At 43.3% G+C, this 20,067-nt stretch overlaps 1 protein-coding gene across 4 annotated transcripts in view; it reads right to left on the bottom strand.

Moving 5' to 3' along the window:
- satb1b (SATB homeobox 1b) overlaps window positions 1-19,021 on the bottom strand; it is a 49,334-nt gene extending 30,313 nt beyond the window's left edge. For 2 of the 4 annotated variants that reach the window (XM_028425603.1, XM_028425604.1), the window contains exons 1-5: window positions 8,903-9,463; window positions 7,681-7,910; window positions 5,206-5,382; window positions 4,462-4,588; window positions 1,762-1,885 (exon numbers count right to left, since the gene is read on the bottom strand). In XM_028425603.1, coding sequence (XP_028281404.1) covers window positions 1,762-1,885; window positions 4,462-4,588; window positions 5,206-5,382; window positions 7,681-7,885 — 633 coding nt within the window. In that variant the 5' untranslated portion in view covers window positions 7,886-7,910; window positions 8,903-9,463. Of the gene's footprint in view, window positions 1-1,761; window positions 1,886-4,461; window positions 4,589-5,205; window positions 5,383-7,680; window positions 7,911-8,902; window positions 9,464-18,773 lie in introns of those variants that run through there. The other 2 variants (XM_028425602.1, XM_028425605.1) reach the window with 2 other exon arrangements.
- Between the last annotated feature and the right edge of the window lie 1,046 nt (window positions 19,022-20,067).

The raw sequence follows: 20,067 nt of genomic DNA, 5'->3' as shown, positions 1-20,067 counted from the left end.
GTTTGACAAGGCCCCGCACAAAAGAAGCATTTCACAAAATAACCCCCCACTGCCCTCCCTTCCCTGTGCTACTTCCCCGTCCCTCCCCTCTCTCTCTCTCTTTCCCTGTTTAGAGGTGAGCTAATTCTCTTTTACTCACTTGCTGTGATTCCCTCTCATCCGTTAACCTCCCTTTTCAGCCTGGGATTACGAAGGAGAATATCAAGGAAACACTAATCCTGAAAAGTGCCAATCTTCTGTTCCCTCCCACAATACCCCTTTTTCCCCTCCCATTCATTTCAGGGTTTTTTTTGGTCAAGTCAGAAAAGATGACATCACTGCTCACAAGGCAGGCAGCCTGTGCGTGGATGCCACCAAGATATGACACCCAGACTCATGATGCAGTTGGGTTTAGGAGGAGCAAAACCACCACTCTACGGGTGCAGCAGGCCACAAGCATCCCCCCCACAGAGTAACAGATGTCAAACACGCTCATAGCAGCCATGTTTCAACAAGGCAGATACGTGTAGATCATCAGATTATGAAGCAGCAACATAGCAAAGATGCCAAGATACTCAATGAGTACTTTTAAGTTGTTGTTGATGCTAGCGCAAATCTACAATGGCTGACTACATCTCAGTAAATATCTGACCCTTTTATTGCCATTTAATTTAGAACAAGAGTCCAAACATGGCACTAAAATACAATGCAGGAAAGCTAGTTCTTCCATTTCATTTGAGGCTGGTGTGTGCGAATATAGCAAATATGTCAAAGAGTGTGTGTGCCTGTGTGTTAAATCCTTGGAGCTAGCGTGTGCTCTCTTCTGAGCCGTCTTCACATATGGACCGTAAACAGGGTGATTACCAGACCAGGCTGGGCTCCGCCTGAACGCCACCCAGGGACTCTTTACATCATCAGCGCACTGCTTATGCCCGGCTAAACACACAAACACACACACTGAGAGCATTTGCTTGCTCTCTCACATACACACATACATACACAGACACACACAGAGCAAATGAGGGTCTCCAGGTGACCATACGGTGGCCTAGGAGGGGAGCTGGCTTCATTCTGAAAGCACCTACGCATATGCTTGGATCTAAATACATACGTGCAAAATACAAACTCACATATATGTTATATATTTATATATTATATTTCGATCAAATACACTGGCACACGTATAGCTCCTTGCACTGTAACATACACACACATTATTGGCTGCTGTAATATACTGCCATTTCATTCCATTCACTCAGGGCTGCCTCTATGATATACTGACTCCACTGCCTGTTAATACAATATCTGCGCTAGTGCTTTCTACCCAGCCTCCCAGCTGACAAAAAAAAGTAACACCAGACACGTGAGCATTCACGTCTCCAGCCTAACACAGTGAAATGTTGAGAATGAACTAAATGAGAAAAAGAACAAAACAATCCAGATCATTCTGGGTTTGGGCCAATGTTTATCTAACAATAACCATACGTTCAACAACACCTCTGCCTTTTTGGCTGCCACTGCATATGAGTCTGTGTGTGTGTTGTGGGTGGTAAAAGAAAAAAAAATCATGCAGCAAAAAATGACAATAGCTATTGATTTGGATTTTCTATGCCGATTCTTTTTCTCACTAGATCAAACTCAGGGCATTTGATAAGTGAAGGATAAATGACGGAGTGATGGAGATAGGAGTGTTTGCTTGTATGGTAGTAAGAGGGAAGTGGTTGGGCTTTTTTTCGATTTTTTTTTGTTTTTTTTTTAAGTAAGCAGATTGGGCTTCAGCACCTGTGATAAAGGACATTCTTTAGCCAGAGAGCTCTGATTCATGTCTTTGAGTAACTCCTTGAGGGCGTTTCTTACTGTAGAGTGGCTCCATTGCTCTGGCGGCAGGTCCTCCAGCTTAGGACAACTGTAAGAGAGAGAAAGAGGAGAAATACGGGACAGGGTGGATACGGATTGGGAAGACAAGAAACAGGAGGAGGAGGAAGGGGTAGATACAAAAAGAGATGAGAGGTATGAGAAACAATTCAGATGGAAAGGATACAGAGACAGACAGGCCAGCGGCTCTAATGGCATCTTAATTTAATTACAGATAATTACACAAGTAACAAATTCAGCAACAAAATGAAAAATTATATTATCTTAATATTAAGGATTGGACATTTCAGGCATTAATGGAGCAAAGGGGTATTTAACACATTTCCATGCATACTTAGTAACACTAGCATTAAGTAATACCATGTAACCTTATTGTTATTATTGTATGTTAGTCAGTTTTACTCCAATCACATCATACAATAATTAAAAAACACTGCTCATCAGAAATAAGTGTCACCCCTCTGAACACTAAATGCGGCAGCAGTCACATGTTAATAATTCAGTGAGTATTTGGCTGACTTGCAGGACTTTTGCGGTTGCTTTGTAGAGTAAAGAAGCTAAAATAGTATTTTAACTGTTACACTGCAGAAAGACACATTTAAGCTAAGAGGTAGAAGATCTTACATGATGAGCCCACACTGATTAAAATCATGACCAAAGTGACGCTGTTTAAGCTTGAGAGGGCTAAATTTATTTCTGGAAAATGTATGAAAGTTGGAAAAAGCTCACACCAATTTTTGTTATAAAGGACTTTAACAGATCATTTCTTCATCTTCTATCAATTCACTTATCGACAACTGACAAGAGACAAATTGCCAATGAATTTTTTCATCACAACAAAAGTAAAAAGTCTGAAATCTTAGGTCTTAGTATATTAGTAGTATAGTTTTAGTTTTATACATACACTGATCATCTGGCTAACACGCATCAGATAGTCAGAGCAGCAGAGAGACAGAGGAGCTGAACACACACGGGCCCCTGCTCGTTTTTCCTGCTGCAAGCGCCCCTCCAAGACAGACAGATTTCATTTGGCGCATCAAGCAGATGCATCTGGAGATCACTCTGTTTCTCTCTCTCTTTCTGCCTGCCTTGCTCACTCTCTCCCTCTTTCTCTCCCCCTCTCTCTCTCTCTCTCTCCTGATTGTTCTGATTAGTTAATTACTTTATACAACACATCTGCTGGATTGATGCATGAATTATACATCAGCTGCATGTGGCGACTATTATTTCGTGTTACTTCTACCTTCCTGGCTTGTTGTGCTCGGCGAAACAATTTAAGGTGTTACTGGCTAGATATCTGCAGCAGTGGGATGGGGGGGGGTTTAAGGATTTGGCGGGGTGAGGAGAGAAAAGGGGGAAAACAAAAACAAAACAATAATGATACTGTCAACAACTTACTGCTTAATTTAAATGGATTTATAATAAATATAAGATAGGGTTTGAGGTTCGCTGGTGTCAGAGCTTGTGTGATTCCTGCGTTTTGAAAATGAAACGCGCGTTTACATACTAGGTGGAAGCTCTTGTGACATAATTTCAAGCGCACGAGACATATCCGATGTGCTTGTGTGTGTGACGTTGTGAGACAGTTAGTGTTTGTTCATGTGTTTGGCTGTCTATAAGACATGAGTCTGTCTTGGGTGTGCTAGAAATGTTACGAGCAGGGAGATAACAGAAGAATGGAGGAGAATAAGACATGGCCAAGGCTAACATCTGCTAGTGAGAAAACATACAGCCTCACACACAAACAATGGATTTTCCAGAAGACCTTAAACTGCTCCAGCAACTAGGACGCCTCTGGGGAGAGGTAAGTGAACAACTGGAGGGACAGAGGGAGGGGTGTAGAAAGAGAGAGAGAGAGAGAGAGAGAGACAGCTTTCCATGCATTCAGGCGCTAGCAAGCTGGAAGTAAACACAACCTCCTGTATTGTGGTTGGTGGACGTATTCACATCAGTCAATGCATGTGAGAGTGCTTGACTGGTGAATGTGGGTGGTGGCAGTGGCGAAGACAGAATGAGAGGGAAGAGAGAAGGAAGAGGCAGAGTGAGGTAGAAAAAGAGTCTCTCCAGAGGGTTGCAGAACACTGGGTTAGCGTGCAGCTGGCACAAGCCTCCACACCAACGCCAGTCGGCTGTTTGTGTGCGTGTCTGTGAGCATGTTTTTGTCTATAAATGCTCATATGCTTTTGCTGTGTGTAAAAATACAACAAAGCCTAAGATCTGCGGGGAAAATTTTACCATACAATGTGGTGAACGATGGCAGAAGACAGCTAGCAAACAGTACCTAGAAGCCTCTTCATCATTTGCAGTGTAGGCAGGAAATATATTTGATTTAAAATACCCGACTTGAAGAATTCTCTTTTTTTAAGTGGTTAAATGTGAAGCAGCAAGACACAAGAGGAATGAATGAAGTGACATCCCTGACATTCTTTAGCATCGCTGGGTGAGAATGTTTTTTTGTTAATCAAAGGGGTTTTCCAATTTCCACGGAATGGTCACTGTGTTGTGAGTAATAACTGTAGTGTCAGCATCAAGCACAGATTTGCTAGCGGTGGTGCATCTACATATCTGCACACATCGCCTGATGTGACAAATATAGGTGTTTCTTACCTGTGCAGCTGGATCTTAAGTGTGACCACATGGTAGACGTCCTGCAGCATGTCAGCCACTGTGGCGTCCGGTGCATCTGTCACATACGACAGTGGGACAGGGTTCCACTTCCCCACCTGAATCATACCTGAATGATGCAACATGGGCACAAACGTGCACGGACATAAGTGCAGGTATATCAGCACAAAGTCATTTTAGCAATTTGGTTTAATAAACGCAAAGAATTTCGACATTAAAAACAGCAGCAACCCACACAATAGGAGGTGTGACAAGAAGAGTGCTTATGTGTGTCAGGTGGACTGGGATGTATGCATGTAAATGTGATGGACAGGCTATAATAAAAGAACACGCAAAGAGGCACCTTGAAACAGCCACCCCTCAGCCTGCATGTGCTCAAGTGCAATTAGCAGACCCTTTTCCTCCACCTGCCCCTCCCACCTATTGAGTCACTGAGTGTATGTGAGTATAAATATATACAGTGCGATTGTGTGAGTGTGTGTGTGTGTGTGTGTGTGTGTGTGTGTGTGTGTATCTAGGCTTTGACTTAAGGAGCCTAGATCTGTGTGTCTGTGTGGGAATGTGCGTGTGACTCCTGTCTTGAATAAGTGTCAGGATGTGTTACTGTGGCTTCAGATCTGCTGGCAGTAGGTTAATATGGTCACTGTGTGTGTGCGTGTGTGTGTGCGTGTGTTAGAACAAGAAAAAATAACTAAAAATCAGGAGGCAAACAGTAGATGTGGCTACCTTTGGCCTGTGCTGCTGAGCTGTGGGAGTAGCCCAGTGACAGCAGGGCCATCTCGATGAGCTGGTTGAAGAGCATGTCCTTGCGCACCAGGACAAATTCAGCATGCTCCTCCTTGCTGTCAAAATCCAAAGGATTCTCGTAGTGCTCGACCACACAGAACACGGGCAGCATGTTGCCTGGGGATCACAGACAGGAGTTAAACACTGAGATGTTTCACATTTCTTTACATGCAAACTCTGACCTTCAGTTCCCTGCTGGTGGAGGGATCAAATTAATATTTAGCTCTGATGATTAAGTTACATAGAGGTTGAGTCATGGGATTGTAAGTGAACAGAAGCTCTAGGCAGAAATGAACGAACAAAAAAGAGTGTCGACAAAAAGGAATATTTCACCTTTTATACTGCCATTTCCATGCAGCCTTCACCTCTTAACGCCAAACTCTCACATCAACATAAATCAAACATTACTGAGTGTTTTGCCTTTTTTGTATCTGGGTTGTCCTGGAAGTGCTGCACTATTGCAGCCACTGTCTGCAAAATAATATATATTGTATACAGCAGAATTATAACCTTAGCTTCCTTTAACTTGTCTTTCTGCTTTTTGCACAATGTACTATTTATTCACTGTCAAGGTGCTAGAATCACATTTGCTGTTCTTGCTGCCTGCCAACCCAAAATCATGCTCTTATGATGCAGTGTTTCGAATCCCAAGACACCTCTGCGCCCTGAGGTTTACTCGTCTGTGTCAACAGAGGCTCTGCTGGTAGGAGAAACGGCTAATCCTTGTCCAGACTGTCAAATGGGTAAAAGGGGAGACTGCACAAATATCAGCCATTGCTAAAACATCTCTGGAATTGAAGAAAGTTTAAAGGTAAGCTGGCCTTTAGAAGTTTCAGTTACAATAAATACAACAGCTGAGACTTCAAATGATGTTGATAGAGAGAATATCTACAGCCTCCTGTAAATTAACAAATGAAGAACAGCTGCCGTGTTGCCCTGCTTTCATCACTCCACTGTCACCTGGACAAATTTCCGTACTTTTATTGTCATTGCAGATAAAAATGATTCTCATTCTAATATTTTCTGATCCCAGGCATTCCAGAAGATGCACACACTCTAGCAAAACAATCAATAAGCCGACAGATACAAGGGAATGTGCTGAAAGAGCTGCTTTTCTCCTCCCCTGATTTTAATAGATAAAGATCTAACAATAAAGACTGCTGTGTAGGTTCATTTGGGGGATCAATACTGGCTTTGTTTCCAGGGAGCCCAGAGAGGGCTGCGGTAAATATTGTTTCGGGCTTGGACACAATGCCCACTGTGGGCCCTCTGGCGAAACCTCCGTGGCAGAATGGTCATCTCCCTCGACAAACTGATGGGAGGGGAAACGGGAGAGGAGGGAGAGAGCAAAGAAGGTGGCTTGGAAGAAGAGGCTCTGTAGGACGCCAACAGAAGCTGAGATGATGAAGGTGAAAAATTAGGCTCTCAGCTGGGGTGCAACACGTAGACAGAAAAAAAGAGCAAATACAAGAAACGGCTCATCCGGGGCACACTTACAGTCACATTCCAAGAGTTCCTGGGTCCCTCTTGGCCAAAGAAAACCTAACCAGCCAAACAAACAAACAACGCCTCAGCCTCAGCAGCCAAGTGCTATTACAACTCCAAACCTGCAGGTTCTCAAACTCATTTCCAACTAAAAAATAAAAAAACGCCATCATAAAAAGGTTCATATACTAGATAGCTTTGCCTGCCATGTTTTTCACAAGTTGACACCAGTTATATTAAAAAGCTATGTCATAATCTTAGAGTAAAGGCGCCCTTTAAGCAGCAATGGCTCTTAAAGGACTGAAACTTTCCCTTAATAAAGAAATGTCAGAGCAGGAGGGCTGCGACTGAGGAGGAGCAGTGACACAGAGCTATGTAGCACAACACAGGAATACTTCTCACAGTGCTCTTCTATTAGCTATTGTCTGGGCAAATAAGTGGGAGTGTGTGCAGTCTGAGTGTGTGTGCACGCTGAGAAGACTAAAGAAGCATTGTAAAAAAAAGGTTTTGAGAGTTTTTGGAGAGCATGCAGGGGTCATGATGGGCGAGGGTGGTGTGTATGAGTGTGTGCATGCCTGTGTGCTTAAATTGCTTTCTTGATTTACATGGCTTCTATTACACAAACTTTATTTGTTTCCTACAGGCTTTATTGATTCTTCCATATCTGATAATAAAGCCTGTATAAGATGTCACAAATGCTGCAAATAAGGATTATTTTAAACATTTCTGTCACATGAGAAGATTAACATAAATAAGAATCGCAAAAAAAGTGGCAACTGACTGCTGAATGCTCCCACACAGTTTCCCAGTAGCCAATAAAACCCTTTAAATTGACCTTTTTTTCAATAATTCATCCGATCCAAATGTACATTAAACAGAACTACAATCAAACTTAATTCTTTATAAAATAGATTTTTCTTTCCCTCTCACCTCTCTTATGACAGGTCTTGAGCAGGTGTCCACTGGGTTTGTAGCCAATTTTGGTCCCGGTGCTGCCCAGCCTGGCTCGTCCCAGGGGGCTGCCGTTCTGCTCCAGCCGGGGCAGCTTGGCCGATGGGGCCTTAGCCTCTGCCATGCTGTTGACCAGCTCAGAGTTTTCCTTGCCCAGACACGCCTCGCTGAGATGTTCCATCATTCTCAGCACCTCTGCTCACTATCACCTGGGGAGACAGAGAACAGAACAATTCAGCCATCAGAAGTGATGCGTGGTATAAAAAAAGGGGAATGTGGTAGAAAAACGCAAAATCCGTTGTTGATATCACTGATATATGAAGACGTGAAGGGACATTTTTATAAAGCAAAAAAGTGCTTTAAGTAACTGAGGCATGTGAGAACAGACCCATTATGGCAGTAACTGTCAGTTATGAGGACTGGAGCTGCCGTGACGTTTTCATGCTGCTTGTAATGTTCCCATTTTTCAACACATGTATTATGTATGGGTGTCCCGCTAGAGATTCCAATGCGAGAGGGGGCAAACAAGCCCCGATTTTGGAGCAAACACATTCATTTGATGTGTGATTCCACTTGAATGAATACAGTGCAGTTCAAGGAAGAAAACTGCTGCTGCAGCGCATGCACTGAAACTAACCACCTCACTTTTATGATGCATCTTGGAAAGGGAAAAAGGAGGTAAAGGCCCTGCATCGACACACTGAATCAGATAGAGGTGTAAACTTTTTTTAAAAAAAGAATTTGTGCAATTTTCAAACTTTAGAATGGCAGCTGAAGGAGCTGCTGACTCATGAGGGCAGTCACCGAAAGTTAAGACTAAGAGAGGCGTGCACAGAAAGATGCAGGGTGTCTGCTTTAACCACAGGTGATGCAGCAGCCAGCCCCACGCATCATGAGCACAGTCACGGGGTGAGTATGTATGCATGTCAATGCCAGCTGATGGACATGGACTGGAATGCTGTTGTCAGAGTAAAAAGGGGAAAAAAATCATCCACCCCCACGCGAAAAAGATCATGAACTCCTCCATTCATAACATGCAATGAAGCAACTAATTCCTCACAAATAGGAAGGCAGGGGGGGCAAAGGAATCCAGACCCGGATCCAGGTCAGGATTTTTAAATGACCTTAAAACACACAAAGTTCAAATGGACACATTACCTCCAAAAGGAGAGGGCAACTTAGAAGGAAACTCCACACCAACCTGAAACGCAGCCCTTCAGCACTGGAGAGCATACAACAGGACGCGTCCTCTTCAAGTTTGGCCAGAGTAAAAAAAGAAAAGGAAACTCCCGGGTCCTCGCCGGCTCTTTCTCTTTACATGTGCATGACAGCGAGAGCTGGTCAAAAAATACGAACAAGTCAGTGTCTGTAGAGACGCTTCTTTCTCCGGGCAGTGCGCAAAAACAACAACAACACACCGGGGCTGTGCGAGGGACGACGAGGTCGAGATGGACCGTGATAGGTGAACATTGGTAAGCGCTTAAATGAGCCGTGTGTGTCTGTGTGCAGCCCTAGCTAGTTCAGCTGGAGGAGAAAAAACGGAAATCGTTACAACCAGCGACATTTAGCCTAAAGTGAGCGGCTAGCCGCGTCCATCCGCTCCAAGTGGAGGCGACTTCGGCTTTAGTTCGCAGCCACACACATCTACACGGCGAGCAGGCTGAACCGTGCAGTCAGCAGCCGGACAGCTGTGGTAATAACCGCCGAGACCTAATAATAAAAGCCCATTCGCTTTGCTGCACAGAAATAGCTTAACGTCGGCTTTAGCTAGATGTGACTACCGGCGGACTGAGAGGAGAAATAACAACAACCCGACTGTATGAGCCGCGGAGGCGATGTGGAGACGATATGCGGACAGTCGGAACAGGTTCGCCAAAATAAAACAAGGAGAGGGGTCAAAAAGTGCGTCGAGCATAAATAAGGCTTGCTGTGGGTGCATGAGAGAGCTGCCTGCTGCGATAGTGATAGTAGGAGGTGTCCTGCTGGCTGGGGATCGTCCGGACGGAGCTCCTCTCTCTTTCTATCTCTCCGTCTCTCCCTCTCTCTGTCCCCATTAAATTATTAGTTGTATTGACTCATCACTCCCCCCTCTCCTCTCCTCGCTGCTGGTGCTGCTGCTGCCTGTGCTTCCCCTTTCTCCTCCTCATTTTAAATGGCGTGGTGGTGGTGGTGGAGGAAGGGGGCACAAAATATTAGGGTAAAAACCCGAGGACGTGTATGTGCGAGAGAGAGAGAGAGGGAGGGAGAGAGAGAGGGGGAGAGAGAGGGAGGAAGTCACCTTCCCAGTGTGAAGATACAACAGTCCCTCAGGTCGAGTTCAGTGCAGTTTAAGTGGAGAAAGTGGACACAGGGTAAACTACACACACGCACCGTCACACACACAACAGGAGGAACATGGTGCGATTTCCGGCTGCGCGCAGGAATTTTTAATCAGCTTGATTAGAGTGAGGCGGTCCTGCATTTATTACCGGGTAACACAGATGCTCCCTCACACACACACACACACACTACATACCTTAATTTACGACGTGTGTTTATTTATTTATTTATTTATTCACTTTTTCTATTTCTATTCTTAAGTTATTTTACAAATTATTCTTGGTGGTAAAACTATTTGACCTCTGCTCATTGATGACCACTCTGTTCAAATGACACTCCGATAAACAGGTTTGTGTGCCTCTAAAAACTTAGACATGACAAAAATGAACACTAACCGAAAGAGTGGGATAGTAACATATCTTCCAGTAGACCCCGTGCATTAAAAAAAAAAAAAATTGGTGGTATTTTTTTTTGTCCTGTTTGAGTTGTACCCTGACTGACACACAAGTCAATATGAATGGCAGGATCTCACCCCCTCCTGGTGGATATAAATATGTAAGGTAGTCTCACTGTTGTCCGTTTTTAAAGTTCATAGATCATAAAGAAGTAGATTAGCTTAACATCCCTTGTCCCACATATGCATATCTCACACGACACGTTTGGTTGCATGTAGAGCTGCAGCTATGTGAAGTCACCCATGACATCACACTGATGCTACAGGGACTGTTAAGGACTTCCGTCAGTTTGTTTAAAGTCTCTTCTGTGCAATCATAAGGACTAAAAACCTAAAAATAAATAGACAAATATAATTAATAACAGCATGGGTATTAGGCAGAATAGGTATTAATTTACATCTTTGTAATCTGATTTGTTCTAATGAATATTCATAATGTTTATATTATGAGTGACTACTATTTAGCAGCAGTGGTTTCTCAAGTCGCTTTCAGTTAATGTGGTATTATAGTAAGTTAATATTATGATCCAACTAATGTCTTCTTTACTGTATTTCCTTTACGACTGTGTAATTAAGTCTAGGTTGACAATGATTATGGCATTAAGCTAAAACTTTAAATAAAAGTATAATAAGTCATCCTTACATTAGCCAATGACATGTTAACACAAAGTCATTCTGTGTTATGTCAAAGTAGATTATACCAAAAAATCAGACAAGCTAATCTCTGTTGATAGTATCAACAAAAGCCTGAACTGTAAAAGTGGGAGGCAGAGAGGAAAGTGATGTTTAGAGGTGGCTGGATTTTATTTTGTAATAATTTCATGAACCTCTCCCCTCGGTCAGTTATGCTGCTTCACAGCCAACAGAGCAGATAATCTGTTGTCACAGTCAATAAAGGTCTGATATTGTGTCTGTATGTAACCTTAAGGTGGGCACATACATACACTGTCATAGCTGTCTGCCAGTGTGAGGAGTAGCTGCTCCTCCATCTCTACGTTCTATGAAGAGCCAGATGTGGTAGTGTGTGAGGCAAAGTTTAGACCACAGGAAGATGACAGTTTACACATCAGACCTATCATATGATGTACCCTTGCCTTTGTATCATAGACGGCACATTAAAGTGAGGTTTTTTGAAGCAGATCAATATCTGAATCAAAAATCAACAAACATGTCCATCCAGGTTCTATAATAACAAAAACAGGAAACTTACAACAAACAGGAAGTGTGTATATTGCTCACAGAGGGTGTGAGCCAACCATGGTGGTCAGGCACATGTGAAATTCTACATAACACATCATGCTCACTCACAATATCTCTGTGGTAAATCACCTCAAACACAAAGCTGCTGTTACGGACAGTGTGATGAAGGATCATTTCAAATTTACCAATCGACTTTAGCTGATCCAATCACCAATCGCAAGTGATGGCAGCAGAGACAGTACACTTACACCTCTCATTCAAACCTTAGTTGTGAAACCAAATTATTGTTCTACACCCGAGGTCAAAAGTTTTCTTATTTCAAAGAGTCTGAACAGACTGTTAGGAATTGCCTGCACACAGGCTTTTAGCGGAAAGCTACAATGTGAAACTCACTTCTGCGACCTGAGATGGAACAATGCCTTGCAATACTGACACCTTGTTCGCATGAGGTGTAACTTGTGAGGGGACGGCTGCGTATTTAAAAGGGTCTCTCATCTGTGGTTTTTCTTACAGGAAAGGGAAGAGTCGTTGAAACAGCTTGACTTAGACATGTTTGAATTAAGAGTCTGCCACACAGAGTCAGGGTTCAATTCTTATCTTAACCATTCTCTGGGTTTCAGTGATCTGCCAACACTGTACTAAACACAGCTGCGGTGTGCACTGTGGTTAAATGGCTCCGCTAGAGCTGCGGAGTAATTGCTATATTTTCAGAGATTCATTTCAGCATTCAATATTATTCAACATCTGAAAGGGTTTTTTAACAAGTTGTTGGAGACATGAACATTCTTGAAATGATTTTCAATCTATACTCTATGTGACACATCGTCCTTCCGAATGTTCTGTTTCCTTTTGTGCCTCCTGTTGAGGTTCTTTGCAATATGTAGTGACATGCATCGCACAGACTGCAACCCCCAACTCCCTCTCTTCTCCTTGCTGTGCACTACTCGCACAGCATTTCCTGCACCACACTCTGCATGTTGACATGTTTTCCATATTTGACATGTTTTACATGATGCTCACTGCAGCTCCTATTTCTCTCGCTGCTTTTTTTTTTTCTTGGCCACAGTTTGCAGCATTCGGAAAACAGGAGCGGTGGTGAAAGCGAGCCATTGTCGGCAAATGCTCTTTTCTCTCTGGCATGACGCAAGCAGCCGCAGTCATTTCCACTGTGATTGTCGGGCACCATCAGAGAGCATCGATAACCCCTGCCAGGCCTTGGCACCGCCAACAGGTGCCAGTACTGCCAGCTAGGTTGGCACCAATGTGTCTGTGAAAACCCTCTGACATCCAGAAGGGCACAGATTTGCACTGAATGCACGACTGAATCAACACTGCTGATTATCAATTAACATATACCGTTTTGTATCGCACAGAAAAGAGGGAAAAATGGGTTTTGAAAGACAGAAAGCCTGTTTAAAAATACTAGCTATGTTGCTGTTTTAATCATCTGCTGAATCCAGATTTAGCTGTGTTCAAGGTGGGTTTTTACAAGCCTGTGTGGCTTTGTGTTGGGGAGATAGAGTGCACTGTGTGTTGTGTACAAGTGTAATTGTTCAGGCAGGATTTTGTGGCTGCGTTTGTAAAGAAATCATGAAATATGACATGACTGGATGTAATAAGAGACACCTCATATTTAAATACAGTGTGAGTACTATCACAGACGAGGTGTGTTTCTACCATAACACACTTATCAAAATAACATATCTGTCCCCCTGCCTTTTAAACCACCATTTTTATAGGATTTCTTTAAAATGAATAATCAGCACTCTAAAGGGAAACGGGAAAATGTATCAGTGTTGGCTCAGCATTGAGAGGCATCTTTATTTAGCGTGTCAAGCGAAACCGGCGCCATCACTTACAGTACGTAGGTGTTGTGATGTCTTCATGCTCGCCACTTGTGATGCTTCTAATGGGCATTAATACGATTATTTGGTGACTAATACAAATTAGTCTGTGCATCCAGTCTGAGAGAACATGAGCACAAGGGGGGTGAAGCGCTGTCACCGATTTCCACTTTGAGCTCTTTCTGCGAGTGTCTGCCCACAATAAAAACATAAACATAATAGTATTATTAGAGGCGGCAGAGGATTTAATAATCTGTTGAGGAACGTGTCAAAACATGCCTGCGTCGGCGTGGAACCTCAGCCAGACAGAAAATGTCATGTACAGTGAAAAAGAAAACAAGGCTGTTGTACAGTAGATGCCATGCAAAACCAACAAGCAGGGAAATGAAAAGTGAAAAATCAAATGCCATTCACTTTTACATGTTCAGTGTGTGAGGACAATAAAAGTGCCTAATTAGTTGTTGTGAGGTTAGTACAGAGAGATGAAATATTCCATAATGCGGATATGCATCAAATAAAATGTGTTTGATATTATTTATTAGCCTGTCCTACAACAAGCATGCGTTTCAAACAGCAGAAGAAGGAGGTGGTTTCTACATTTCTTCATGTCCACACTTCGGTGTGGGAGGAGGCAGAAAAGAGCGAAAGAAAGAACAAGGGGGATGTAATGAACTGAGAGTCAGCTCCTAAGTACTTAATTGTTTTATAATCACATGAAGTCGACAGAAATAGAAGCGGAGCAAGTGGTCTCCACCTCAGGTCTGCTGACAGGAAGGCCTAATGCCAGTTCAACTCAGAGTAGCACTTCGCACGTCACAAACCTTCCTTTTGGTGTGCACTGTACACAATACAACTCCCACACAGCCGCATGTACATCCGCTCAGCGGCGATGTGCAGGCTCTCACGCTGTATCTGACAAGAAGGCCTCTGCCCTCCGGGTCCGGACCCTGGGCCTGAACCTGGGCAGTGCAGGCGTCGTGTGTCATCAGGCCATGTTCATTTCCAGCAAGCTACACTGGGTCAGTTTGTGTCTGCCCCTTAGAGGGATCTGAGTCAATGGTTCAAAACTGACACTCAGAGGACCTTTCACATCCTTGTTTATCACCCTCTCTCGCTCCCCCTATCCTCGCCTTTATCGAATTATAAAACCAATTAGTGATAGAAACAATCAACAGGCGTCAGAGCAGGGATATTTTTAAAGAAATTCTGTCACTGCATGCTGGACCCCGGTCATCACATGGCCAAATAATTAAACTCTAATTTTGTCCTCGTGGATCACAACAAATAAACAATTAATACAGTTAGAAAGGCAGGGGTGTGTGTGTGTGTGTGTGAGACAGAGAAAGAGACACTGAAGATGGCTTTGTGAGCAGAGGACAGGCTGACGGGGTGAGAAAGACATGTCCTGCTGGGTTTTTCCTGAAGTAGGGCAATGAAGGGCACATAACCGCCAGGCCTTGTGGGGTAGAGAGGAGGGTAGGTGATTACCGGTGGCCGGTGTTACTTGCCTCAGTGTGCATTAAGTGACACCAAGATGGAACAGAAGCATGAAGGGAAATGGCTGTTAATATTGTGGCTAAGCAGAAGTACAGAGTAAGCGGCGCAGAATTAAGGATGTGGCTCTTTATCTACATATTGTTCTTTGCATATTTAATCCCTTGTCAAAGGATGCATCATCCATCCACTGGCAAACAAAACGTTTGATATGGCAAATGTGTGTGTGTGTGTGTGTTTATGTTAGACAGAGAGGAAAAATACAGTATCTGTTGAAATTGTTTCATTGAGGTATGTGGGTGGGTATTAACAACCTGATCTTAGCGGGATGCGCTTTCCGTCTAAATCGCTCTTTTTTCCCCTATGAACAAAGGATTCAGGAAAACCTACACAGATCGGATAAAGACAAGCATCACCATAAAACACAATGACTTTTTTTTCCTCTCGAGAAAATACAAACATGCGACCTGTAATAATGTGATTTGAATCATGAAAAGTTGAATGTGTGTGTGTAAATTATATTTGTTACACTAGCATGAAGTAAAAAAAATCCAACACTGGATGTCATTTTGTAAAAGCGTGACAAAACCAACATGACGGACTTTGCGTTTTTTTTTTTTTCTTCCTTCTTCTTCTCCTGCGGAGGACACGCCAACCCATTCAGAGAACGGGGCTGATTGTGAGGACCCAAAAACAATGTGATGCTTTTATCACTAAGCCAAGGAATCTGGATCAACAGTATGCAAAGCATATGCCAAAATAAATGCAGTCAAACATGCTGGGACAACATAACCCCCTACTCCCCTCTCTTACTCTGCCTCTTTCTTTTTCATCAAGTACTTTCCACATAATGACAAAATGAGCTGTAACTCCTGAATCACACACTAAGCGTGCACCCAGGGTGGTATGTCTGTAGCTGACAGAGGAGGGGGGGTCTGGAATGCAGCAGTCATTATTAACTCGCCAACCGTTTCTTTTTCCAAACTAGTTACAACATGTCATCAAAAAAAAGCAGGGAATCATTGTTATCTTTTTGTCTATTAGCAATCATAACAGAGCTATTTCATGCAGAGGAGGCATGGCAGGGAGTGTGTGGAGGGATGGAATCCCCAAAGAGCCACACATTAAAAAACGAGACAGGCCTCTTATTTACTGGCGACAGTCTAATAAATACATTTGCTGGCAGCTAAACAGGTATTTACTCTGCTCCCTACCACAGGTATAATTTCACTGTTTGCTGAGCTGTTATTTTGCTACAGCGATAATTATCGAGGTGGTAAAGAAAGACGATTAATGGTTTTAGCCGAGATATCAGTCTCAGCAAAGTGAGGCACAGCCCAACTCTAAACTCCCAGCAAACACTGTGCAGCAAAGGGGGGTTAATCATCTGCATCTCTGCAGCAGGAGTTCAGAGAAGACGACGCTGAAGCTGCTCTTTCTGTTTTGTGTGCAGTGACAAAAACTTTCTCTGAACTTTTTTTTATTTTACTGATGATAATTTAATTTTAAAGCAAAGTGATGGAGCTTCCTTAATATCATTTCAGAGCACAGGAAAAACAACAACAAAAGTGCTCTCCAATGCGCAGACTAATTGGTCTCTCGGGGTCACAGGACAAATTCTGTCTCAAACCTGACATTGAGTGAGAGCTCGGCTCACCATTCAGCCGCTGAAGGATTGCTTCAACTGGTGGACATGTACAGCGTGTCAGTCCTGCTGTCTGAAGCGACAGTGACAGGAACTGCAATGCTCAAGTGTCGACGGGATTTAAACAAAGCCAAGCTGATTTCCTGCTCTTACACTACTATAGTACAGTAAACGCAGCATGCACTAGTTTCGATTAGTTGTATTGAAAACAAAACCGAGCTCTAAGGGGAAAATATCATAGAACCTGTAAGAAAGGTAGAAAGGTGGAAACACTTTGGTGTTTTCCCGGATCACTTCCTAATTGTAAATCACAGAAGGGTTTTTATTGTAAGAGCTGTGATCACTTCAAAACACATTCGAAGGACTTAGTTATGAACTAATAAGCTTTGACAGATGTTTAGGCTTTACTGCTGACTCTGTGTGACCTGGCAAGTCATGTGCAGCACCGCTGCCGTCTTTACACTCTGATTCTTATCATTCCTGCCAAACAAGTTTATGTGGAGACATTTTGCCAAACATATTGAGATGCTCCTGTGGATTTGTACATGAGCATTTTTGTGCCACTTTTCACAACCACAAACTGATAAGCAGTGGCTGCGATGGAGCCTCAGAGCCGAATACTAATACCGAGAAATTTTGCTTCAACCTTTACAAACTGCCGCTGAGGCTTTCTTTTTGCCTGAGGACCTTTTACAAGAAGCGACACAGGCAGCCCGAGACAGGAAAAAGACTGTGTCACTGCTGTCAAGGCACTGACCAGATAAGCCACAGCACCTTGAACTGCCACAGATCTGCAGAGATAAAAGGAGAAAAATCACCGGTGCTCTACCATAACATGTTTTTTCCCATGCAACGGTGCCATGCTTGACCTCATAATTGAGTGTGAGCGAGCAAAGTGCACGAACAACAGCAAAAAATAATGAACAGCCGCAGACACTGGGGGCTGAAGATTACTTCAGGATAATTGCACATTAATTCTGCGATCAACTTTATGAAGCTTCTTGGTGATTTTTACAGTGCCTTGTGCATGGCTTCAGGTTCCTGTGTTTCTTAGTTTGTGCTGATGTTTATTAATAATCTTATATCAGAGTGGCAGCCAATGGCCTTGCTGCTGTGTGAAATGTCAGCTATTTTCTAAAGGAGCAGAGAGTGAAACCTTTAAAACCTGTAAACCACAGAACATCAGTGCCCACGCACTTTTAAGATGGCAACACATCTTCTCACACACACACACTTACAGGTCTGGCTGCACCTGAAATTACTTTATCAGCACTGTGACAAAAGCCATGAGGCAGACCGAACTGCACACCATTTCATATCATCACATCTGACTTCCTCACACCAGCCACGCTGAGAGTAAGCACGAAATTCATTAACTTGTTTGTTTCCTTTCTCTTTGTCACAGCTTTTATTTATTTATTTTCACCATATTGGGCTTAGACTGTGTGTTTTTAAGAAGTGTGTGAAATTGTTAAAGCAAACTGCCACCTAATTAAATTCTAAGTACATGGAGACATGGAGTAATTAAAGTGGCTCAAATGACCTAATAAAAGTATCTAAAAAAAAAAAAAGTACATGGCCTGCAAGAGATTAAGCATTACTTACAGTCAACCAACACTTTATATCTAATGAGCAGCAAAGAAAGTAAAGGCCTGTTGCAGAATTCTTTCCAGTCATATTTGTGAGGAAAGACCCCTGCCTCCTAACAGCTCCTCGGGTCAGGAGCAGCGGTGCTGCATCCCCTCTGTGCTGCGCGCTGGAGAAACTTGTTAAATGAATTAGAGCAGAGGAGTTGCACTTAACCCCGCAAATATCACGAGTGCCTTGATTATCTGTGCAGAAATGACACGGGCCCATGTATATTTAGTGGCGTAAAGTTCGACACGCGTGCATTCAGCATTCTCTATTTTATTCGTTTTTCTGGATAAAATATTTAATCCCGGTAGCCACGTTTGGTCCGTGTGGGTTTTCAGTACTTTGTTAGATAAAGGTCTGTATTTCGCTCTTTTTCAAATTGCAAAGAAACTAAACTAAATCAAAACGTGTCTTCAGACGTAAGCAGAGACATGACAGTGCAGACAGATGACAGGATAAACTGTTCACTGGAGGACCGTACCTTTAAAGTCAGCAGTCGCCCGACCTCTTGTTTTCCATCAAAAGTTGAACAACCTCTTGTCACTGCTCCACGGCGAGAGATCCAAAAATAGGCAACTGCTGTGCGGGAGTGAAAAAACTGCTCTAAAAGTCAGAAGTCCTACGGGTGCAGAGGAGGGGTCGTCTAAACCGCACTGGCGGAGGTTGAAGTGAAGTTGAGGAGCGCACACGGCGGATGGAGCGCAGAAACGCGAGCAAGCGTGCGCTGCGGGCAGCGGGGGTGAAGTACAGGAGAGGAGAGTAGCGGCATGTGAGGAGGACTGCTTTGAGAGGGTGGCAGGTAAATGAACCGCCCCTCCCCGTTTCTGATGCTCAAATCGATGATTTGCCAGCTGTGGCGCAGCTTGTCTCATTGCCCCACTTTGGTTTTTACAGCCGCTCCTCTCCAACGCGCTGCTCTCCGGGGACAGAGAGAGAGACAGAGAGAGAGAGAGAGAGAGAAGTCACTGCCAGGAGAGCTCTCACACTCATTCATTTTCATATTTGCACGCCACATGTTTGCATGTCAAGAAGAAGAAGAGGGAGAAGGAGGAAAAGTCTGGTAAATTGTGGATTGTGCGCAGCGGCGTGCGATTTTTTGCTTCAAATAGAGTCAAAGCCTGTTGTTTTAACAGCGGAGGGCAACCTGCCAGCTCCCTCCCCGCACACCTGAGCGGAATATGAAACCATATAGCCCGCTGTACATCAACATAAAAGAGCGCTTTATTAAAGCAGATGGGTCGATGCCTTTCAAAGCCCAATAAGTGCGCAAAGAAGGAAACTTTTCAGGAATAATGAAGTTTGAACAACGCTTGTTGATAGACTGCAGTCTGTTCTTTTGCTGTGTGTGTTGCCGAGAGCTATTTATTTCCAATTAATTTCACCAATTGAAAAAAAAAGCTTTTAGTGGAAAATAATCATTATTTTTGGACGATTCTGTGGCGCACGTTTAATGCACCATTACTGAATCTGCCGCACTTTTTTATTTTAATCTGGACAAGCTGTTGCTTTTTATTCCTCGAGTTCATCACACGCTCTCTCTCCATCCTGCACTTCTATTGCTGCCCTCTATCAAATAAATTAATACATAAATAAATTGACGCGTAAGGAATCCAAGTTTGTTTAAAAAAATACGCGAAGGGCAGAATAATTCGATTTTGCTCTTTTCTAGAACATTTTTTAAGAACACAGCCTGCAGCTGCATCAGTGGAGGTGCAGAGGACGGTGACAGATAAGAGAAGGGAAAAGCTTTTTTTCCCGCCCTCACAAATATATGT

The sequence above is a fragment of the Parambassis ranga genome, chromosome 16 (genome assembly GCF_900634625.1).
Source record: "Parambassis ranga chromosome 16, fParRan2.1, whole genome shotgun sequence".
Taxonomy (NCBI): Eukaryota; Metazoa; Chordata; class Actinopteri; family Ambassidae; genus Parambassis; species Parambassis ranga.
Note: the sequence above shows the minus strand (reverse complement) of the source record. Positions and strands in the feature narration are given on the sequence as shown.